The sequence below is a fragment of the Thermobia domestica genome, chromosome 8 (assembly GCF_964235325.1).
Source record: "Thermobia domestica chromosome 8, izTheDome1.hap1.1, whole genome shotgun sequence".
Taxonomy (NCBI): domain Eukaryota; kingdom Metazoa; phylum Arthropoda; class Insecta; order Zygentoma; family Lepismatidae; genus Thermobia; species Thermobia domestica.
Window position 1 is genome coordinate 87285567 of NC_137461.1, and position 25184 is coordinate 87310750.

The 25184-nt window shown below is 36.7% G+C and overlaps 2 protein-coding genes across 3 annotated transcripts in view; one reads left to right on the forward strand and one right to left on the reverse strand.

The window, feature by feature from the left end:
* Nucleotides 1-20452, reverse strand: part of Vps37B (vacuolar protein sorting 37B) — a 28072-nt gene extending 7620 nt beyond the window's left edge. The window contains exons 1-4 of one of the 2 annotated variants that reach the window (XM_081768699.1): nucleotides 20300-20452; nucleotides 8165-8318; nucleotides 6391-6562; nucleotides 3983-4065 (exon numbers count right to left, since the gene is read on the reverse strand). In XM_081768699.1, the coding sequence (XP_081624825.1) occupies nucleotides 3983-4065; nucleotides 6391-6562; nucleotides 8165-8299 (390 nt within the window). In that variant the 5' untranslated portion in view covers nucleotides 8300-8318; nucleotides 20300-20452. Of the gene's footprint in view, nucleotides 1-3982; nucleotides 4066-6390; nucleotides 6563-8164; nucleotides 8319-20013; nucleotides 20255-20299 lie in introns of those variants that run through there. The other variant, XM_081768700.1, reaches the window with a different exon arrangement.
* Nucleotides 12280-12708, forward strand: LOC145692201 (uncharacterized). Its single transcript, XM_081767501.1, has one exon. It carries the CDS (start codon nucleotides 12280-12282, stop codon nucleotides 12706-12708), a length of 429 nt encoding a protein of 142 aa, XP_081623627.1.
* Nucleotides 20453-25184: the final 4732 nt, after the last annotated feature.

A 25184-nucleotide genomic window follows, 5' to 3' on the forward strand; every position in this document is an offset into this window, starting at 1 on the left:
TCTGAGCCCCAATAAAATTTTGAATCTTTTACCTTGTATTTCCTTTACATGTTTCGACAGACATAACACCGGACACTCCGCTTTTTGAATCCCCAATATGATCCTTGACACGGACCTTTACATTTCTTTTGATTTTGCCTATGTAACTCTCACGACAACTGCATTTTATTTTTTAAAAAAATACCCGATTTTTCATTGGGATCTTTCTAACTCTTATATTGGATAATATTCATTTCTAAGGTTTTGGAGGGATTCAATATAATTGTCAATTTAAAAAAAATACGTACCCCTAACCAATTTATGTCTTTCGTGACGGTTTCAGGTGTATCTATGTGAAACCCTTTTAACATGGTTATACATGTACCAATTAGTTAATAATGGGACTGAGTACCCACTCACACTGTCTAGTTTCAATAAAGGTCAATCTCTATCTGTAAATCCGTTTTTAGAGAGGTAAGTCGAATGGCACGTAAAACTGCTTTGGTACTTACAGAATGAGCAATTTATAAGGTAAGTTATGTACTGTGTACCGGTGGTAGGCTTGTGATGGACACTAGTAATGAACTTATTATTATATCTTTTCTTATATTAAGATCTAAATGAAGTTGTGTTCCATAGTAACTTGAGATTTACAGTTGAGAAAGAAAAGCAAGTAACCATCATTAATTAGTAACTGATACGATGAGATGCATAAATAGTAAATAAAAAGTATCACATCATCATCATTTCCCTGAGTGATTCGCCGTTCAAGACCATTGTTTGTTTTCAAATTGTGATCTTACGTAGAAGTACGTACCCAGAACTTTCCACTATTCATAATTTGGGAATTATAAACTTTTGCATCACTTTTATTCTACAGTATGGACAAGCAGAGAGCTTCATTCATCATGTCTTATGGGTTTATATGCGCTCAGAAACCAGTGAAGATTGCCTCGAAACCGTTCAAAGATTTGTCTTTTGTATGTTTTAATGTACGAGAATTTTCATTTACTTTTGATACTTATCATTACTTGAACAATAATCGAAAATTGTTTATCACGTCTTTGACAGGTGTCGGAAGCTTCCCATGCCTATTTGTTTGAGACTCTACGTTAAGTGTGAACTTCACTTGAAATTATTTAAAACTAAGATAAAAACTGACTTTTCAAACTTCAATACATAAGCAGCATCTACAAACTAAATGTTTTACTGATGAAATTTTATTGTATTTGGAAGTAATTCAGTTAAATTTGCACTATAAATGGTTAAATGTTTTGATAAATTGAATAACCGTTAAATGAATAAAAATAATTTCTTACCTTAGTATTCAATTCAAAGAATAATTATGTCAATATACCATATTTGCGCGAATAAAGGCCGCACCTAAACTTTTGACACGAGATTATAAAAAAAAGTAAATTTCGAATATAGGCCGCGGTACTAAATTTACGAGAAAGTTCAATTAGACAGTACTTTGAAATGTGTCTGTCTCCCTCTCCTTATTTAACTCTCGCATAATTAAAGATAACTTATGAAGATGACCTTCTTTATGATAGTGACTCTAAGCAGCATTCTGCATGGTCTGGCGGGGGTGAAGAATCAGGTGCTGGTGATGCTGAAATGGTGAGAAGTGATTGTGAATGACTTGGGTGGTTACAAACAAGCTGACCAGTTTTGCGAAACAAAGTTGCTTTTCTTTTTTTCAAGAACAGCTACTGTATATAAATATTCCGTATATACGTATTATATATACTGTATAACAAAGATACGTACGAGGGAGGTTCAATAATTATTGTCCCCGGCATATTTAAAATACTTGAGCTGGGATGGCTGATGGGGGATATTGTAGCCTAATGTCTTAGATGTCTATATGCTAAATTTCAGAACCATAGCTGCTATATTATATTCTTTTTTGTAGTTTCCGGCGTGAGAGGTTGCACGGCACCTAGCTTGAAAAATGGAGAAAACCGAACAACGAGCTGTAATTAAGTATCTCCAGAAAAAGGGGTTAAGTCCAAAGGAGACTCATGAGGACATGATCAGTGTGTTGGGTGATGGGGCTCCTTCCTACCAAGTGGTAAAGAACTGGTGCCGCCACTTCCGTTGCGGCAGGGAAAGCTGTCAACAGGCCCCTGGAGCTGGTCCTCCAACAACAGCATGCACCCCAGAAAACATTGATGCTGTGCATGATACGATTATAGCAGACAGACGAATCACGGTGCAACAGTTAGCAGACATCATGTACATCTCTGTAGGCTCAGTGGAAACCATTGTGCATGAACACTTCGGATTCAGAAAGGTGTCAGCGTGATGGGTACCCAAAATGTTATCTCGTGAACATCAGAAAGACAGAGTTCAATGTTCAGGGGCTGGTTTGGAGGTCATGGGGGCAGACTTGAAACAGTTCTGTGATAGATTTGTGACAGTGGATGAGACGTGGCTCCACCACTATGATCCCGAGTCCAAACGACAGAGCATGGAGTGGCGGCACAGCAGTTCGCCTCCCCCACGCAAATTCAAGGTGCAAGCATCAGCACGCAAGATTATGGTCACATTTTTTTTGGGATGCGAAGGGTGTGCTCCTTATTGACTACCTGGAGGTTGGACACACTATCACGGGGGCCTATTATGCAGCTCTAATCCCTAAGTTATGCGAAGCAATCAAGGAAAAACGGCGCGGGATGTTGCAGCGAACACTGCTGTTACACCAAGATAATGCTCCAGCCCACAAGAGCCATCTTACCGGTGCCGCAATCCATGCTGCTGGTTTTGATGTGTTGGAACATCCTCCCTACTCACCCGACCTCGCCCCTAGTGACTTTCATTTTGTTCCCAAAGTTGAAGGAGCACCTCAAGGAGAAGAAGTTTCACTCATATGCAGCTGTTATTGAAGCTGTGGAGAAATGGCTCATGGCTGAGCCAGAGACTTTCTTTGAAGCTGGCATAGTGGCTTTACAGCATAGGTGGAAGAAGTGCATTACTATGAAAGGAGACTTTTTGGAAAAATGATACTCCTTATAGGTCAGGGACAATAATTATTGAACCACCCTCGTATTCCTATTAATAAAACTATTAAGTGTTTTTTGTGTCAATGTAAGGCGTTACCGATAGCCAATGAAAGTGGCATCTTTTGCGAGCAAAGTATGTTTTTCTTCTATTTTCTTCTTCTTAAATCTTTGATGGTTTACAAACGTAACTGCAGTAACTTGTAATGGTATTTATTTCAACCCACAAAATACGTGTACATGTCATTTTGAAATTGACGATTTATGATCGAGGAGGGAAATCTCGATTATAGGCCGAACCATGGTTTTCCAAGCCAAAATTTAGGAAACAAGTGCGGCCTATATTCGCGCAAATACAATATTCTGATGTATCCTCCAGCAACATAACCAGTTACAAACTAAACTGTTTAAAAGGATCTCTCTTATATTGGACTACCCTAGAGTTAATGAGACGTGAATCATCGGAAGCTAATTTACTATAAACAAGAAGTGGCATGCCACTTCAATATACAACAAAAAATTTAGTGAGGCTCAAATTGTGGACAATTTTTCAAGAAATAAGCATCTTTAGTGCAGAATTTTTTGTGTTCGTTTCCGATAATTCACAACTCATTCACTCCTATAGGATAGTTTATCATAAAAGAAATCCTTTTAAAGAGTCTGTATGTAGCTAGGTTATGGAATATTAAAGAAAACATCAAAATATGTTGCAAATTCTTTAAACTCGACACTAGATAAGATTGTTTTTCATTTATTCAATATGTAAGTAATATCTGTAAGTAAATAAACCACTAAATGATTTTCCTTTGAACAGTTGATTAAATATAAACAATTTTTCAGCTATTACCAAATCGATCTTCTCGGAACTCTGTAACTCTGATGTAAGTCTGAGTAAACTATTTAAAAAAAAAAAATCGAAATGTAATGTTGAAAGTGTCACACAACAGTAAATTTAAATTAATTTCTTAATAATGTGTAACAACAAGCTAACTTCTTACCTCTGATTCCTCCTCTGTTTCAGCAGCCGCTGTCTGAAGAAGTGCTAACATCGTATCTAATGATGTCATTCCAATACGTTTTTCTAAAATAAAAAAAATATAAACGTATATATATATATAATTTTTTAAAATCCACTACCGAAAGCCCAATAATTTCATCTATAGGAGTCTGGAATCTATTTTATTCATGATATTTTGCCCATTATAAACCCAAATCTAAACACATTATCGCAAAGCAACCATTCGTAGCTCAGAAATCTGACGTTAATTTACTCATAATGTGGGAACTGCAGGCAGCGTTCGCTATGTATTACATGATTTATTGAACTAAAACTCACACGAAAATGTAATGAACGTTAAGAAACACAAATAGAACAAGAAATATCAGATTAGACTGCATTCCAAAACTGGTGCTGAGGTCTCTATGTGTTCTCAAGAATAGATGGTCAAATATACTATACTTATTTTGATGTGAAATTTACATAGATGACATGAGTCGAAGTTACCTTTTAACTGTATCGGTACTAGCCAAAAGGAAGGTTTGTACTCACCACTAACTTCATGGTTGTAGACGTTGATGTTATTCGAATCACAGATGTAGCAAGACCAACTCTGAATTCACATTTGTTGGTCCACGAATCCTCTCTTTCCATAACGATGGCCCGATGTTTTCTTCCGCCTAATCGGCAACGATTTTTCCTGATTACGCTAATTACAGGAAGATGGCTTAATTGTCAGATTCGATGAACTATGACGTATTGAAGCTTATTTCCTAGATGAAGGAATGTCTTGTACGCAATGAATTTAATTGTTACGCTGACTTATTAGCTAAGACAATACGTGATTAACCTACAGCACCAGTGAATGACTGCTTTTACTTTCAAACTTAAAATACGAGTACTTACAAATTATCACAAGCATACTAAATAAATAATTACTACAACATTTTTTGTCATACTACAGTATCATGTACGAATTTCTGGGCTTTTAACCCTCTCGACATTATTGACAATAACGCAAAGTTATGGACGTGAACATATTCTATAAATTTTCGAACGAAAATTTAAAAATGAAATCACCTTTTGAAGAGCCCGTATTTTTTTAAAAAATGTATTATTTGTTATGTTGTCACGCGTGTGAGAAGTACACTAGTTAATAAAAATCTCATGTTGGGAGCAATATGCTTTAGGGAGTACACACTGGAGGAGTCAGGGAGTCTCTTCTTGCAAGTCATTGATTGAAGCACTGACCAGTTTGCAGACCAGCGGGTTCAGATCCAGGATGCTAGAGGGTCAGTCTGATATGGAGATGAAGTCTGGGACGTTGGCCCGTAACCACTTCTGTGTAGACCTACTCTGTGCGTGGAAGCAGAATCCACTGTTGGAAGTCCACTGTTGGCCGGGTAACACGGTAGTACTCAGTAGTTTCACAATGGCCTCCAAAACTGTGGTTTGGTATATGGTAGCCGATAACTTCACCCCTCGTTCACAAAAATGGAGCAGTGTTGTGTCGTTGAACCTCTCACCCGCCACACTATGACTGATGCTGAGTAATGAGACCTTTGTACCCTAGAAACATACTCAGTAACTTGCACTGATGATGATGCGTACACATGGTGAAGGACTGCTCAACTATAAACAGCTTTTCGCCAGAAAAGAAAACTGTCCTGTGTAACGCTTGAGGAAACGTTTGACTTCAATCACTCTCTACTAGTATAATGCTTCAATCAAGACCACCTGCACGCTATTTGTAGGGTCTGAGTCCCAAGTCCTGATTGAGCACTCGTGACATAGTTGGTCTTGAAATGAACATCTCTCTGGACATCACTGATTGAGTTTTGATAGGATTTTGCCGAATCCTCGAAGGTACGGCTTTAACTATCTGTGATGTCCTCACTGTGCGCGATCATGACACTTCCCATTTCATTGTAAAGCTGGATGGTGCGGTAGACAAATATTCAGATTTACAGGTGTTTCGGGTGGCGAAGATCCATAGTAATGGCATGTGCACCTTGTGTAGCACTATGACTGCAACACAACTCTCGTAGTCGCCCCACTCCATCGTTACACATTCCCACTGCTACGCGTCTCACCGGGAATGAACAGCTAAGGGACTCACTTTGGCCAAAATACACACATGGCAGCATTCATTCATACCTACCATGGTCAAACGGTGGTCAAAACCTCTGACAATATTTATGAAATAACCAGGTATATTCCAAATATCATTTCAAACTGTTCAGCCATTTTCCCGTGATGCGATCATAAATAAGATCCCTTTCATTTCTAGTTAAATTATGTAAAAATATGTGTACTGGGCTGTTACACGTAAGTAACGTTTGCAATAGTTTTTTGAGCCTGAATATAACCTTATACACAGTAATAATTATATTAATCGTGAGTACTTACTCATATCTGCCATTTTACTCTCAATAGTTTTACACAATTCGTCGCCTTGTTCACTAACAGCTTTCAGTCTTTCTTTCCTTTGCTTTAGTTCTGGTTCTTTGGACAAATTGAATTCTGCCAGTGACTTACCACTCGCCATCAACATCTCCTTTTCTGTTTCTATGTTTTTAAACTGCAAACAGAAATATTATCATTGACAACAAATAGCAGATATACGACACAAATACAAGAATACCCTGCGTAACGCGCTATGCAAAACCAGGTTCAAGGTCTATTTACAACGAGTTTAAATTGAATTCTTTTCATCACAAAAATTTAGGTTAATAAATAATAATGAAAGTTTTGTTATTTTAAAAAATTTGAATTGGCAAACCTATTACAAAATAATAAAAACAATTACAGCTGTGTTGTTCGAAACCGTGTTAAGCAAAGTATTCCTATATATTAAATGATATATCAGAAAATGTGAAATGGTCCATTTGGTAACAGCTTCTTTCACAATATATAAGCCAAGGTCAAAACAGAAAATACGCCCTATGAATCTTCTTTTTGAATCCACCCGACAAATGAGTTTTAGAAGTATCGTTAAAAAATAATTGATTAACCAAAGTTTTAATTGAAGTTCAAAAGTGTGTTTGATGCTTTCCAACTGCAAAAAGTACAACTACAATCACATAAGAAAGGAAGAATAAAAGTACAAAATATATAGCTTCTAATACGATTCAAGAAAATCGACACTCCGTAGCTCATAAAAATTAGCTGCATTAAATTAAGTTTAGAAAGGAAAGTTTAATTCTTCCTTCCCTAAACTCAAATTAAATCTGGATTACATTTTCACACTTTATTTTTTCAACACAAAAGAATTAGCACTAATTTATTACATTTACGGAAACTGTCTACCATAAAGATAGAATGTCCTTTTTTGTCAGAAAAATCGTAACTCGCTTTTCTTTTCTAGCCTTATACCATCATCATTAGTTTCTCCGTGACCCTAATATAGTTATATACATTTTCTTTCGCTCTTTACTCTCACTCTGGATATCATTAAGCCACAAGAATCCAGAAAACCGAAACTGGTATGTGACTTATCGAAACTAACAATTTTTCCTTCTGAGAATAAGTACGAAAATGATACAGGTTAATCATTATACCATATTTCATAGATTTGCAAGAAAATTTCATAAATCAGTTAACGGTTACAGAATATTAGTATTTACTGTCATAATGAACGCTTTATACATAAACACGAGAAGACCTCTCCGCCTTTCAGAGCTCTCTCCGCTTATCTGGGCTAGCGTGCGTGCCTTTGGTGCACATGCTCCCGGGTTCGATTCCCGTGGGAGAGCTTCGAAATTTCAACGCATTACGGTGGTTCAGATTGATTCCTTAAACAGTAGGTCCACATTCATACAGCCTCGATGCTGAACAAAGAACAACAAATACCTTTTGAAGCATATAAATATTTCTCTGTCTCACAAGTCAGTACATTATTAACACAGAAAAGTAAATTAGAAAAGTACAGGGATCATATATCTCGTACAAAGTACACTGCTTATGTTACTTAAAATAGTTATTCCTATAGTCTACTATGTATTCATTTTTCGTACACTTTTTTGTCCAGTGTATTAAAAGATCAGAAAAAAAAATGTCTGTATTGATTGGGGATTGTTCTCTCATCAACAGTTGCTAAGAATCATAAATTTCTCCAAACATCTCTGTACAATACATGACCCAGTCAGGTAGTTAAAAGCTGACTATCAAGAAATATTATTACCTGACTAAGATCTCTAATCATGTCGTCCAATTTATCATCATCATTTAATAATTCTTTGAGTTCTTCGTTGTTTAGATGAGTCAAAAGTCCCATAGCTGCTGGATAATCTGGTTCATAATAACTATTGCCGAACATGGCTACTGTACATATAGTCCTGAAAATAAAACAAACAAAAAAGTATTAACTTAATTCTATATAAGTGATGATTTATGAATTAAATAAACCTCGTACAAAAATATATTATGAAAACATGACAGTTGCACGGTAGTATTGAAATACTCGCCCTTTAATTCAAACTATTTTATATCCATTAATATTCAGATATAAATCTTCTATATATTAACTAAGTTAGAAACTTATTTCTCGAATTACTGACTTACTGTTGTACCAAAACCAGAAAAGCATTAAATACTACAGTAATTGCCTTGAATTTCAGTGCACGAAAGCTTACTTTTGATCTAAAAATTTGGAAACTTTGTAGTGAGCATTTAAAAAAAAAATCGCTACTTCTTAATCCACGTAGCTTTTTTATTGCCTCATAACGCTGGATCAAACCGAAAATTCTGTGCCGAAACCCACGTTCACACTACTAGATTACACATCAAACATCGATTATATACGATACGATGAAGACAATTCCTTGAGAAATTTGAATGAACTCATTTAGCCCTTAACAGGAACCTCTCAATATCGGCACAGAACTATTCTACTGAATCGCGCAAAAATCATCCAATTACAAAGACTGAACCTTATCTAGTCCAACATGACGTTCGTGAGTATAAGAGCATGGTCGGTTATGGGGAAATGTCAAAAAAAAAAGTATCTGCAATTGCTGAAAGAAGTTTACTTAAAGAAATCTCTGGACGAAATATAACTTTCCGCAACATGAATTATTGTTTGCAGAACTAATGTCACAATATTATGTGAGATTTATCATTCAAATGTTAGCACCATTACATAGGGATAACTTTGCTGTGGAAATATAAGACAGGAAACATAAGCACATATATATATTAAATACTTCTGGACTACTACTATTGAACAACACATGACTAGTAATCTACTCGGGAATAAGGAAGCATGAGTGAACAATAGCAACTTACAAGGCAAGCAGTTAAGGGGAGAAAAAATACAACGGCGAAGCCACAATACAAGCGTTGGTTGAAATTGTAGTTACTCTTACAATCGAGAACATACATCCAAGCTGCGTTTCTCGAGGAAGTTTGTACGTGGAGATTTACAAAAATTCATCATAAACATGGTAATTGTACAGTTAAAATTAGAGGCCATATGAAAGACGACTGTATTAGATATTAATTTCTACCGGCGGAGTACTTCTGTACTATGTAGGGAAGTTGAACATTATGTTTACAAGAGTAAGGTTAGTAGTGTAAAAAGCATTGCTATAGTCAGTGTAAATTCAGACACGGCGGTTACCTTAATAATCTCAGATGTTACTCAATTTAACGGATGTTAAAAATCAGAACAAAGGAAGAAACTAGTATTTTTTATCTTGTCAAAAAAATTGACCCTAGGCATAAAGTAGGCCACTAAAGAAGCCGCCTCGGGCGTCACTTCTCACGTGCGATTTTTGAAGAATTTTCACTTTTGACTTACGTTTAACTTCCTTGGCTGATGTCTTAATTGTACTTTTATTTTATTTATTTATTTATTCTCAGAAACACCAATTCCAAAAATTCTGAGAATTACACCCAAGTTTTATCTCTGCTGTACTAGATAACTGTACTACACATACTCAAAAAAACACCATTTTGGTTCTGAAATTTTTCATAATGGTTTGGTAAAATATTCACTCTCGGACCAATGTGCTGAATATGATGGAATAAAAACAATAAGTTGAACAGCATTGGAACTGGTAAATTGTTTTTATTGTCCTGAATTTCTTTAAATAGAATCTTCCAAATCATGACAAGTCTTCTGGAACATCCTAATTATTCTAGAACGTAACAGAAAATTCTGGAACCATCTAGATTATTTCAGAATGTAACAAAACCTTCTGGAACCATCCAGATAATTTTGTGTGCTTGGCCTTGTATATAAAAGAGAGGACATACGAATTCACAGTTTAGTTGTCAACTGGCAAACAAAGGGTACAGCTCACCAAATTTCTGTCCAACAGTACTTGTAAGCTTTCGTGAGGATTCTGCTGATTGAGTTCTAGAATGTTTTGTGGAAAGAATTGATTTTGAAATGTCTTCTGACTAGGTCTACAGAAGAGCGAAGTATGGTGACTATTTGCATATCCATAAAAGTGTAATGTATGAGATTAGCAAAAAACTTTTTCAGGTTTCAAATAAGAATGTTCATTTCAAGTTGGGAATAAGAGAGACTCAGTTTTATACTCAAGATGTTTCCTGTGATGAATTTCGGTGTTCTAAATGCTCTGAAAGAATAGCAACAATGACATCAATTGAATAAGAAGTGTCCCACAGATTGGATGATGAAGATTTTATATATGCAGAAGAATTACATTCCCTGAATCAGCTATTGAGATTGCTGTTAGTACTGTTAAGAAAACATGGTCAGTTAAGTCAAATTGAAGGTTGCGTGCACTTAGAAAGCACAGCAAAATAACTCGAAAGAAGCTTGTGCAACTTGGTTCATACTTATATCGAACATCAATTCAGCTATTCAATCGTGTTACCTATACTAGTATAGGTGAATTATATCAACCTATATTTAATATTGTTTCTGACTGTACCAATGTAGTGGGCAAACAGTGCTGCTGGTCATGAGAAAGACTTGCTGAAGCACCGAATTACAAACCATAATCTTTCCAGCTCAAGTACAGTGCAATTCAGAATGCCGTGGATTTTACAAAAGTAGTGAGTCGAGGTATTCACATACACATAAACAGCGCTCACTCTGTTGCCCAAAGAAGTTGAAGAATTCCACCAGCAGAAAGCAGAAGAATGATTCAACTAAACTATAACTGTGAAAGGAATTCAGAAGTCATGTCTGGACTCATAGTGATGGACGAACTTACAAGCTTTAAGGTTGGTTTAAAGGGACAAGTTTTGCCGATAGATGTCACTACAGTCTTCGCATCTCTCTCATGTATTTTTTTATATTTCACGAAAATTCACGTTTTCTCTTTCAAATTTTAACCTAGAGACTTCAAACTTTTAGAGAAAGAACTTCATAATCTATTGAAGGCAACAATCCGTGCCGATTTTTTATTTAAAATTTTCTTCATTGTTGAAATGGCCTGATTTTTGAAATGGATATTCAAACCTTTAACAATGTAACTGTTTCAACAATGAAGAAAATTCTAAATAAAAAAAAAATCGGCACGGATCGTTTCCTTCGATAGGTTATGAAGTTCCTTCTCTAAAAATTTTAAATCTCTACCTTGAAATTTGTAAGAGAAATCGTGAATTTTCGTGAAAGGTAAAAAATACATAAGAGAGATACGAAGACTGTAGTGACACCTAGCAGGAAAACTTGTCCCTTTACACCATCCTTAAAGAGCACGAAAGAAGAAATTTTATTTGTCCAACCAAGATCTCAGAATCGGCATGAGAATATTCAGATTCATAACCTAAAAAGAGAGATGTTTGTGTTCTATGTGTAATTAAAGCGACTAGTGCCTTGCAGATGTTATAGATATCAGTTGTGAGTTAAATTAAATTGTTGTGAACTTTATGCTACGGATATACAGGGTGGGCCATAAGTCCCTCACCACCCCGTGTAAAATCCGTGCTCGTGGAAAATAGTGAACAACAACCATGTAGTAACATAGTAGGCCGAGGGGAAAGTCGGATTGTGATGGTGACCAAGATGACGGCTATCTTGAATTCACGTCAAGATTTTTAAATGGGAACATGTCATGCGGCACATCATTTTAGTCTAGAATTTAAAGACAAACACAATGGTGAAATCGGTTTGTTGATATCTTAATGTGTTAAAAAGTTACAGGCATTTCAAATTGCTAATTTTACCGTACTGTTTCTGTTGTTGCAGGTGAATAATTATGCCGCTAACGACAGCAGAGAGGAAGGAGTGCAAGGGCAATAGCAGCTGAATTCAATGCCAAGCACCCAGATCGACATCCAGTGTCCCATGTTCGTGTCGCCCAACTCTTCCAGAAGTTCATGGGTACTGGTTCCATAGCAGATAAACCCAGGTGTGGAAGACCCACGACCGAAACAGATGAAGCCACATCAGTAGCAGTGCTGCCATCATTTGCTACATCACCACACCGCAATACCCGTCGTCTGTCCATTAAATGTGGTGTCAGCCGTACATCCATCAGATGTATCTTACAGAAAAGCAAGTGGCATCCGTACAAATTGCAACTTCAACATCATCTATCTAAAGATGACCCTGATCGTCGTGTGGAATTTTGCGACTGGGCCCTTGCACAGTTGCAAACGGATCCCACATTCCACACACAAATTTTATTTTACGATGAGGCCAATTTTTATGTCACTAGAGAAGTGAATAAGCAAAACTGTCACTATTGGTCCACGACAAATCCTCAGTGGGTTGACCCTTACAAAATGGTAGGTACAGGCAAATGAATGGTGTGGTGTGGTCTATGGGGCACCAAATTAATTGGCCCACTCATCATTCCTGGTACCCTCACTGCTGAACGGTATTTGGATATGTTGCGGAAACTCATCCTCCCTTCCATATTGTCCGAGGACGGCACATTTCCAATCTTTTTCCAGCAGGATAGTGCCCCTCCGTATTACGGATTACATGTCCGTACCTATCTGGATGAACAATTTCCTGGACGTTGGACTGGGCACCGTGGTCCCATTGAATTGCCAGCACGATCACCAGATCTGTGGCCCTTGGATTTTTATCTGTGGGGTCATCTGAAGGCAAAGGTGTACGCCGAAAAGATCCGGGATCTTGAACACCTGGAAGAACGCACAGCTGCAGCCTGTGCCGATATTTCACCAGAAACTCTTTTGAGGGTCATGGACAATTGGGTTGAACGACTTCCCTTGTGCATAACTCGGAATGGGGGCCACGTAGAGGACGTGCTCCGCCATGCGTGACAGGTAAAATTAGCAATTTGAAATGCCTGTAACTTTTGAACAAATTAAAATATTTACAAACCGATTTCACCATTGTGTTTGTCTTTAAATTCTAGACTAAAATGATGTGCCCATGACCATGTTCCCATTTAAAAATCTTGACGTGAATTCAAGATGGTGGCTTTCAAGATGGCCGTCATCTTGGTCATCATAACAATCCGACTTCCCGCTCGGCCTACTAAGTTACTACATGGTTGTTGTTCACTATTTACCACGAGCACGGATTTTACACGGGGTGCTAGGAGACTTCGCTTGTGCGCATACCCACCATCTTCACCTGCCCTGACTCGGTTAGATGGCATTCGTGCTTTTTGGCGGCCACCTAGCACACGTTGATTTTTTTACACTAACTTTGTTCCACATATCCGAAAGTCGTATTTATACGCAAATTGTAACTTTTCAACAGTTACTTCTGGTGCTCCCCCCTGATTTTTATCTATGCCAAGTGAGATATTTTCTAGTCGCCCATTGGAAACCTTTTAGAAGAAATAAGAAGGAATTTAATGAAAGAATTGTAATCTTTCAACAATTCTTTCTAGTGATGCACCGAAAGTAAACCTGTACGAACATTTTTAATTGCTTATAAAACCTGTTTATAACAATACGATTTTTTTAAGTTATTATGTTTTGATGCTAAAGTACATAGAATCCTGGCTGAGATAAGCCAATTATAACAAATCGTTTCGAATCATTATGTCTTAACGCTAAAGTAAATAGAATCCTGGCCGGTGTAGCCATTTATAACAAACCGATTTTACGGTCGTAAAAGAAATGAATACATATCAGGCAAATCCTGGATTGGATCGCCAATTATAACAATTCGTTTTTTACGGTATTGAAAAAAAAAATCAAGGTTATATTAGATTTAATGTTCAGGTTGCATTAGCTTTAGCAAAAGAAAAGGAAAACACAACGATAAAGCTATTATTTATCATCAGAAGTTTCCAGATTCTTGTTTTGTGGCCAACCAAGAATAAGAGTCAACATTGTTCAGCTTAATTAGTACTTTTAAGAAGAAAAAAAAAACTTCATAAATTCTAATTGTATAGATTATATTTGAAATTATAGAGCTAAATTTTTTTATGACTATTTATTCGTGCCAATTTATTAACAATTTACATCATAACAGATCGAAAGAGGAAAAAAAAAATTAAAAACATTTGCCTCCATTGTGGTATCTCTAAGATACTTTATCAACATTTTATAAAATGATATTGTTATATTGTTTTAACATATCTAGTCTCCAACATGATTCTCGAACATATCTCATTAATACATATAAAACTCATTATCAATCAAAGAATTGGCGATCCATCCACTCTACTTATGTAGTTACAGAAGATTCTTTTACTTGGGCGTTCATTGCTTATAATGTCCCTGTCATTCATTAAACAATATGCAAGTTATGCAGACATAGGCAGTATCATCGCTACTACAATTCCATTTTTCAATTCAATAAAAAAAATACGAGTAGCATCATGTATTACTTTACGTTAGCCTATGCATCATTCGCATAATACATCTACTATGAAAGCACTACTATCAATGAAAATGATATATATATACAAATGTCTAGCGAGAACGAAAGAAAAGAAAAAAAAATCTACATATGCTCGACGGGGTCCAATTACTGAAACGCCTCTTTAAAGAATTATTATTATTTTTAACTTATTATCTCTGTTTACAACTAATTAAACTTATAGAGGGATGGATACGCTCTACTGGAGAATAGCAAGTTGAAAAACATTCCAACGTTATTGGTTTCCAACGAGGCAAATATCAATGTAGGCACGAACATTTAATTCCGCACTGTAATTATGGCACGTTCAAAGTAAATATCTACCTAACTGAAAATAAACAAACATAGCACGAAATAGTATTTTTGTAGGCTAAATAGTAATGTCGAACTCCGGAGGTATGTCCAGAGTAAAGTTCTCCCACATCGGCACAGATCTATTACTCGCACTCATCAAGATACGATATTAACATCGGAGGATATATTATATTCAATTTTTCCTAACCTACAAAACTAAATATATGGTGCAACGAAATGAGATCATACATACGAAATAAGATTTTAAACCACTAATGTATTACGAGATACTATAAAAGGGCACACGACAAAGTAATAATAATAGACACGTTTGAAATGCAATTTTATCAACATTACACGTCTTGAATATGCACATGACAAAATATGGCAAACACGGATACAAAAATACATTACAGATTAATATCAAAGGGACACACGACAAAATATAGGAAAGTACGCTCACATCACAATTGTTACCGGTTCTACACGTAAGAAATGGAAATTTTATCTAACCTACATGCATGTATTACAAATACGATTAAAAGACACGTTAATATATATATCAGAGCACTCTCAAAGAAATTTCATCTTAATGTTTACGACTGACATATGAAGCAATATTGAAGCGAATGAAATGAATTAAGAAATACTTAAATTTCTCAGACACGGAATATTCGTATGTGCGTTCATGATAAAGATTTCCCAACAAAATAGCATATATCACATTGCAATATATAAAAGACACGTATTAAATTTGGAAACACGGGTAAAAGCGAATCTAACCTAACCTACATAGATATTATGGATCACACATTTGCAAAATTAGACCTAACCTAACCTACAGCAAATATTTCACAAAATAAGGCATCATCACAGGACATAATTTGAGACATAATTCAGTAATGTATTTAACATAACCGATCTAATCTAAATATTCAAAATTTTCAAGATACATTGCCATCGAAAGGTACGTACAAAGTAAAATATTACCCTAATATCAACATACATATTTTTCAAATTTACGTAGAGGCACACATAAGATTCAATAATTCAATTATACATGCTTGTAGCATAAGTGGATAATGACGATTGACAAGCTCAGAGACGCGTAACGCCCTTTAACTTAGTTACACATCCTGATTCTTAAAGATGCCATTTGCTGAACTGCTATACTGTTTATAAGGAAAATAAGAAAAGATGTTACCCGATTATCCGCAGGTTTCACAGAATAATAGTCCTCTCGCAAAGTAGGTTTCATCTACTTGCTTATTTAAAATCGAGAGATGACTCCTTCGGTACACCGGCTACACACTCCACGAACGTAGAATATCTTTCCGGTCCGCCGCAGCAATCAGCTTCGATGAATTACATCTCCCATTCCATTACTGCATATGTCTAGTAATGGCGGAGATGACATTTGATGGCTTGTGGCCGAAAAAGGTTTTCACTAAATTTTGACTTTTGTTAGACTCCTCCGTATCTATTTCTTCCAAATAACGTCTTAGGTTATTCTAAACCATGATTTTGACTAGGTTACAGGCCGAATTACACTTTTAGTTACAGAATTTCTAAAATTTTTGGAGGAGCTAACAAGCCATCGTTTTTCCACACTGAAATCTACTAATCCACTGCGTCATCTTACACTCGTAGCCAGGCCTCTATAAACGCGGTTTCTACTATTATATCTTTGATTATAATTCGCATAATTTTACCATAAATACATATCAATACAAGAATCTAACTGTAAAAATCAGGAATTTCTATATCTATTTTAATATCTAACTTACCGAAAACTCTATTCAATAAATAAATAATTAAAAGATTATTCTTTCCCGGCAATTATTTAGAAATTGCCATAGTAACGGAGAACTTCCTTTCACCGCCGAGCCGCCATCTTTTACAATGTTATTTCCACGTATAGCGATTCGAACGCCCTCTTGCGGCAATAACCAAAGAAATCGCCATGTTAGCAGTAATATAATGTAACAAAAGAAAGCCGAAGTAAGTAACAAATGAATAAAATATAACTACATCGTATTCGGTAAAATTTTAAGGTAGAATTTTCAATAGTATTTAATTTTACTTATATTAATTGTTCGTATGTGTGAGCTAAGAATACGATATGGACGTTAAAGAAACGGTTACAGTTTGAAGTGAATCAGTAAGGACTAGATTTAAAAAGATTTCCGGATGTGTTTACGTGCGTATCTCATATCAAAATTGAGTGCATGTATTCTTTTGTGCCATTCCTTGTACTAACAATATAAAACAAATTAACATTAAATTAGTGTAAACTTACACGTAACGAAACTGAAAACAAATTAACATTAAATTAGTGTAGACTTACACGTAACAAAACTGGGCACAGTAATATTATGCGGGAACCAACTTCGACTTCAACCGGTACACATAACAATACGGATCCAATGTAAACAAACCGGTAATTGGTTTGTTACATGTTGAACCCACAAGTGAAAGTTCTCCTTTCCAGGGAGTGAGTAGTACTGTATGGTACTAACCAACATTAACAAAATCAAAATTTTTGGGATTGGTCTTCTTGAAAAGAAAGAAAAAGGAAAAGAGAGAGAGCGAGCGAAGGCTACAGCACGAGAACCTGGATAGGCTGGTTTGTGTTTTTTACTCTAGTCTTTATGGGAGCCCTTTCATGGCAAAGCCGTTCGGATTCCACATTAATCAGTAGTTCCCTTCTCATATAGACTCGCTGCTGAAAGGGACGTTAAACTCAATTCAACAACGCTGTATTTACAGGCAAAACGGTAAAGTCCTCTTAACGTGAATATACATCGACGAATTCTTAAACAATACTTTCTTGGGAGGTCCAAAGTTGGTCACCCAATTCTAGCAAAATATTGAAAACTTACCGGAAAGAAACGTTTACTTTGCTCATTTGTGGCCTTGATAAAATATAAGGACAGCATAGATTACATTCTATTATTTTTAACAAAATGGTTCCAAACTTCCCTAAACATAAGCTAACCTTACCCTACCCTGCTACCCTACTCTAACCTTACCCTGCTCATTCCTACCTTACTTTACTCTACCCAACCCTACTCTATTATACTCTTTTAAAGCGGTCTTAAAATTTTCATAGTTGTTATTACGCTTTCTGTCGAAAACCAGGCGGATGACTAACTTCGGAATAAATGCCTTTTTGGATAATGACAATGAATTTCTTCATAAATGACGAAAATCTTACGGGCTGATATATAGTCCCCCCCCCCCCAATATTGCACATGTAAGATATCCAGTGTTAATTAGTTTTAAAAATATAGCTGAGCGAAGGTGGTTGGAAGCCCCGCAGCGCCCTATTTTTGTACCTTTAACACAATTTAGCAAAAAACAAGGTACTTGGTTCTGAAGCCATGAAACAAGTTGGGGGAGATACTAAATGCCATCCAATTTTAGGTTTGTCAGCCTGCAAATATTAGGCATATTTTGCGCCACCAAAGACTCTTTGCAGTGTTTAAAGCAATTCCTTTAATTTCCTCCACCTATTCACATGGCAATAATGACTTACCGATAGATTGATAGGTTAGGTTTTGTTAGGTTTGGTTTCGTTCACCTAATATATGTTAGTGGGCAAGGTTTATGGAAACTCTACTCTTGTTCAATCTTGTGTGTAAATCTTGCAAAATGTGCAATACTTAATATTAACTAGCAACATCTCGTTTGCAATTTGACTTGGAAATTTGTTTTATATATATAGATAGATAGATAGATATAGATATATATGTATAAATATAAAAAAAAATAGTGCCGTATCGCCGGACCACTTCGAAAACTGAAAAAAAAAAAAAAAAAAAAGCACCAAAATGTACTGCATTCGGTTACATTTCGTTGGATTACATTAACTTACGTGAGATGACATTGCTTTACGTTAGGAGCATAAAAACTATAGTGAAAGAAACACGCCAAACTGTGTTAGGTGGCCACTAAAAAGCACGAATACTATCTAACCGAGTCAGGGGAGGATTGCAGCAGGGTTGCCCGAGCGGAGCGAGGTGGTTATACGGGTAAGCAAAGGTAGTAACAACATGTAGGTTTTGGCGATCACACAAATTTCAATAGCACCTGTCATGGTTTCATACTTACAACACTTCACTTGTTAACATACAATACAGCTTCTGTGCACTGTGCATGAACACATTCCCGTTCAGTTAGAAGTCATTTGCCTTCAAAACTGAGGCTTGTAAACTCTTCCAATTTCAAGAAGAATATCATGTAAAACAGGTTCCTGGGTTTCCTTTTTTTAAGTAAACACTCCGCTAAACAGCCCTAGAAATGCTCTTTGTTCTTCTCCAACTCCATGCCTTTCGCGCTACTACATCATAAGAACTGTACCTCTCCTCAAAAAGTCATTCTGCCTCCATATACAGTGCCGCTTACATCAAAAATTATTCCTCCCTACGAACTTAAATAAATTCTCCAATTGACCCGGTAAATTTCCTAAAACTGGTCCGGCGACACGGCACTTAACTCAAAAATTGTTTCTTGAAAATATTTGAACCGTACCTGGTTTCGATGTTAGTATTCGGTTGTTCTGAATCTCAACAGTACTTTCGATGTACTTGAAAGCTACATAGTAATTTCGGTGCAGTTTTACTATATGGGGCTGATATTTAGTATCTCTCCCAATCTTGCACATATAAGATTTACAGTATGTTACTTTACAAAATATAGCTGAGCTAGAGACAGCTACCGAAGGGAGTTAGAAGCTCCCAGGACCCTTGTACTTCTACTTTTTATAACAATTTAGACAAAAACAAGATACTAGGTTCTGGAACCACAAAACGAGTTGGAGGAAATACTAAATGCCATCCCTATACGGATGCACAGATTGTAAAATGCACGGAAAAATTGGGGAAATTCTTTAATTTGCCTATTTCACATCGAGAACAGAACCCAACGAACCCCTGCGGGCCTTCTAACCCGCTCCTACTACATACCTATTCTATGAATCTGTATTGTAAAATTGCACGCTGATGTCATCTTGAATTTGGTACCTATGTTTCTGCTCTCTACGGGACATACGTTACATCCGTCTGAAGTATTAATCACAAAACAATGTTGGGTAATCGAAAAATTGTCATGTTTGTTTGTTAGGTATCATTTCAAAATTGGAAACGTGAGATTCTCGTTATGATTTGAAATACCACTAATCCATATGTTGTCACTCCAATATCCAAAAGAAACAATTGTAATTACTGCTAATGTACAAAATCAAAAACTTACCTTTAACAAAGATATAGTTTTCTTTGAACAATTTCCCCGATGACAATTTCCCAAATAAGAAACAAATGAGCAACAGCATACGATACGTTTCTGACGGCAGTTACGCAAAACGGGAAATTCTTTACATTGGCGGGAAGACGGGAAATTCTGTCAATTCGTTTCTGACCAACTTGTGCAAACAATTCTTTCCTGTCAGCAGAAATAATGGTTTGATTTTTTTTTTTTTTTTTTGTATAATTTAGAGGTATAGCCTATAAACAACTTCGTGCAGTTTTTCTATACGGATCCATAGTATAATTAGTAATAGGAGTAGGAGTAGGGGTAGAGGTAGCAGTGTGTAGGAGCGGGTTAGAAGCCTCGCAGGGGTTCGTTGGGCTCTGTACTTGACATAAAATGGCCAAATTAAAGACTTCCCCAAATGTTTCCGTACATTTTACAATTGTGGACCCGTATAGTAAAACTGCACCAACAACTTTTATTTTTTGTCTATATTTGGAATCATAGGCCTGCGCAACGTGGGTGCCTTGGCACCCCCATTAGACAAACTTTTTTATGTAGAATTATTACAAACTGAGAAGAGATTACGGGTAAATTATTTCCCGTCTGCATGTGTGCCGTGCGTCGCCGACGCAGCGTCGGGTGCAATGACGCTCTCCTTTCTTAGGAGTAAGGGGCGGGGAGGACGATATTCCATATGATGGTACTTTAGATCTGGCACCCACATTCCCAATGTCCTGCACGGGAGATCTTAAGTTGACAAAACCAGAGCACCACACAATATGACGTCACTAAATGTGATAGTAAGTTGAGCAGTGTTTGCAGCTGATTTGGTGTCAACTTATTAATTTTATACTAGAGTAACAGACCGGTAAAGAAAATATGTTTAAAAATGATTATGTGTTAATGAAGTATTATACTTAAAGAGATATTTGTATATTTGTATGAAAACATAGCATTTCCACACGCGATATTTGATGATGTGCTCCGCAAAATATTTGTTGCCACAAAAAATTTGGAGATCTGCAATATATAATTGACCTAAAAGTTAATGATAGGTCTGCATCATATTAATATGTGACAGGCCGTTATCTATGGGGTCTAGGGGGGCGGGCCCCTCTAAATTTTTACGGTACTGGTCCCCTAAAATTTTCACAGTACGCTTGCAAATGAACAGGGTGAAAAATTTCGAAGTCAAATGCACTCGCCAATCCAAAAATAATGGTCGCCAGTATCTCTCACGTACAAATTGAGATGTCCCCCCCCCAAACGCCCTTTGGTTTGACAAAGAAAGACTTCACATTCCGTGTTTTCTCTCACTCGGTGACAATTATTTTCTTACAAAACAGAAAATGCGCTGCCCTGTGAGTTCAGGCAGAAACCATTCCTAATGAACACTGGTCGCCAGCTCTAAATTTCTAGTCGCCAATTTCTAGTCGAAAATTTGTACACTGAGCTATAATATGGTGATTAACTATAATACGTTTGGATCGGGACTCCCTCCCAAACTTCTACCGGGCTTCCCCTAGATTTTTGGGCTGGCTACCAGCCTAGTATGTGATAAGTGACAGGGCCGTAACTTGAGGAGGGAGAAGGGCAAATGCTTCCCCAAGGAAGCTCCCCGCCGTTCGAGGGGACCCATTTTAAGACAACATTTTGTTACTCCGTATACGATACGAACATGAAATTATAAATGAAGCATCGAATATGTCCACTATATTACATAAACAAAACAACACATAAAAGGTAAATAAAACAAAAATGAGTCGTGAGCCCATTTCAATAAAAAAGTTTCTATTAGGGGCCCTAGAAGTAATGTTTATTCGTATGGCTTTGATATTTGTCAATATTGCCCCCTTAATTCATTTGTCATGTATGGAACGGGATCAAAGGTGTAACTAACGACCCGGGCCCATAAAGAGTAAGAGAAAGATGGAAAGAGGGAGCCCAAGATTAGAAAAACAACTTTTTTCTAGGAGCACCATATACGGGTATTAATGCTTACCCCCATCCCAAGAAAACAATCTAAGTTACTGCACTGGATAAATGGATGCAGGTGTAGAATACATAAACATGAAAACAGTAATTTATGATTAAAATGAATGACTGCGTGTGAAAGAGGACTGTACTACTAATTTTTAAAAATTATATAACGTTTACTGTATGTAGAAAACGATGGTGCAGTCCTATTTTATAAGTTTGAATTTGCAAAATTTAGGAAAGAAGTATGTAATATATTTCTCGGGTTCTGTAGGATTACGGGGGACCAAAACTACGTAAAAACACAATGTTTATAGGTGGAATGAGTTCATGTTGCGGAAAGATAATTGATATTGATATGTGAGTAATTTGTGAACTGAGTAGACTGGAAATGCCGTGTGCTGAATAGAAAATTTTGCAATTACTATTTGCTATTAATTAGAATGGACAAATATAACGTGCGTTGCGACGTTCTAACTCGACTTCGCTTGCTAGCGCTCGTCAATGTTTATTTATTTATTTATTGATACAAGTCATGGCCATTACCGGTATCTATGGCCAAGCACGTCAGGTTGGAGGGATGACATCCTCGGCGAGCACACAATCACGGTACGGGGTAGGGATATAAGGAACGGACGGATAAGGAAAGAAGCGGCCTGAGGCCTGTAAATTAGATACCATCCCGGCATTTACCTGGTGTGAATGAGGAAATCCCAGAAAAAAACTCATTTAGTATAGCTAGCCTAAAAAAGCTGTTACACCTTTTCGACCGACTGACCCTGCCAGAAATCGATCCCAGGACCAAAGGCGAGAGCATTAGCGACTACTCATGCTCAGCAATACTGTCTGAAACTCTTTAGTTAGTGGTATGTTTGGCTTTAGGTAGATTAACCTCAAACACATTTAAGAAAACAGCAATGATTTTCAACAAAAAATGCTTTCTCCCAGTAATCCGACATATGCCTAGTTTTCAAAGCACATACTGAGAAAAAAAAATTGTAGGTAGCGTACTCAAAACGGTAGGTTACATGCGTAATTCCTGTAGCTTTTGGACTTAACGTACAGCAAACGTATAACTGAAAACGCATGTTTTATAATACTTACTTTCCGTATAAGCGTTCCATCTATACGTACTTTCCGTATGAAACAATATAGGCGGTCAGGATCTCACATACAAATCGACGCAGAATGTCCATAGTAGAATAGAATATAGCTGCAGAATGTAACATAGGTGGTATACGGAAAACTGTTAGATGTCAGACATCCTGCAATGGCATGATGTAACATCTAAGGGCAGTGCGTATGTAGCATATGCTCCATACTGATTTCTGTAGTAAGCAAGAGGATTTTGTATATTTGTATATACCGCTGTCCGGAAAACGGATTTTTCTTAGTGTGCAGTTCATAAGCAAGGGCGCCCATGTTGTGGTTTCCAAGTTGGCAAGTATAAGCGACGTTTCAAATATAGTTTCAAATTTTGCTGTAAGTAATGTAAAAATTCTATTGGGTTTTCAGTATTCGCAAGTACAATTTCCCCTGAGGGGCGAGCGCCCCACCTTGGCCCTCTTGATGGGCGCCCTTGTTCATAAGTAATGCAGTTATGTGGGTGCTGAACCTGTGGGTTCAGTATTTCTTGATAAATCCATTAAATGTTGTGCGTGTAATCCACAACACACACAGATATAGGCGGGAATTCATGTCACTTAAGGACCTCCCCATTTTAGGGCAGTAATAAATGCGAAAATTGTCGATAAGTGATTCGGCTACTTTGATTTTGCGAATAGTTCTACTATGTGCAACTTTGTCCATGCGGCGTCTAGGGTATGGTCGACATCGATAAGCTAATAGAACGAAATACTTAAAAAGTTGAAACGGTGGGTGCGTAGACGTAAACCTCGTGTAGCTTAGGTATAGGCTGCATAATTACTTTATTACGTCAGTGTTAATGCGCATCCTTAAATAGGGATAGAGCAGTTTCCGCAGTTCAGATCAATAATACGTGGACAAATTCATATTACTTTGAAACTCACATTTCTCGATGAAAATAGTATCATCACGCCTTCTAGACTGTAATTATATGTGTTGGCACATGCCAGTGATCCACCAGGAACAGGTAAAATTCAGGGGCGCTACAAGAGATAATTGTTCAAAAATTACATTAAAAAAAAGATATGGGTGCACATTTAGTAGTAGTAATAGTAGTAGATAATGATAGTATAGTAGTAGTAGAGTAGTAGCCAGGACCGCAACCAGAGGGGGCAGGCCCCTCTAAACTTTTTGTGGCCCCTCCAGACTTCAATTCAAAATTTTATTATTAATACAAAAAACACAATTTAGATACTTATAAGATAATTTTAAAGACTTGGCCCCCCGTAACATATTCACGGTCCTTCCAAACCGTAGCTGGTTTCGGCCCTGGTAGTAGCAATGATAGTATAATAATAGGCTATTAGCAGTAGTAGTAGTAGTATAATAAGGCAGTAATTGTAGTAGTAGTAATAATAGTATACTAGTAGTAGTAAAGTAGCAGCAGTTCGGGTTAGGTTAGGGTAGGTTCAGGCAGCGAAATAGTCATATTTCAAGTCCCTTGTACATTAGTTTGCAGCCCTGGAATAACGCCCTTATGGAGAGTTTCATAGAATTAAAGCAACATCTTATTGCTGTATCTATGTTCACAGATGACTTACATATTCTGCGCCTTCATAAATATATTCCCTAAACATTTGTCTTTTGTTCTGAATTAACACCTTTTACCTGTAAATTGTAATTTTAAAAATGTCCACGTATTCTTAATCCCGTTTCTGCCAATCCAAAACACTAACTACACCTACAAGTGTTCATTTGGTGCTAAAATAAATTGATATATCATGAATGTCAGTACACCTAAAAAATAGAACATAACTGAGGA

Bases quoted from the DNA above. Each gene is read 5' to 3' on its own strand.
- LOC145692201 (XM_081767501.1), top strand. From the start codon at position 12,280: ATGGGTACTGGTTCCATAGCAGATAAACCCAGGTGTGGAAGACCCACG.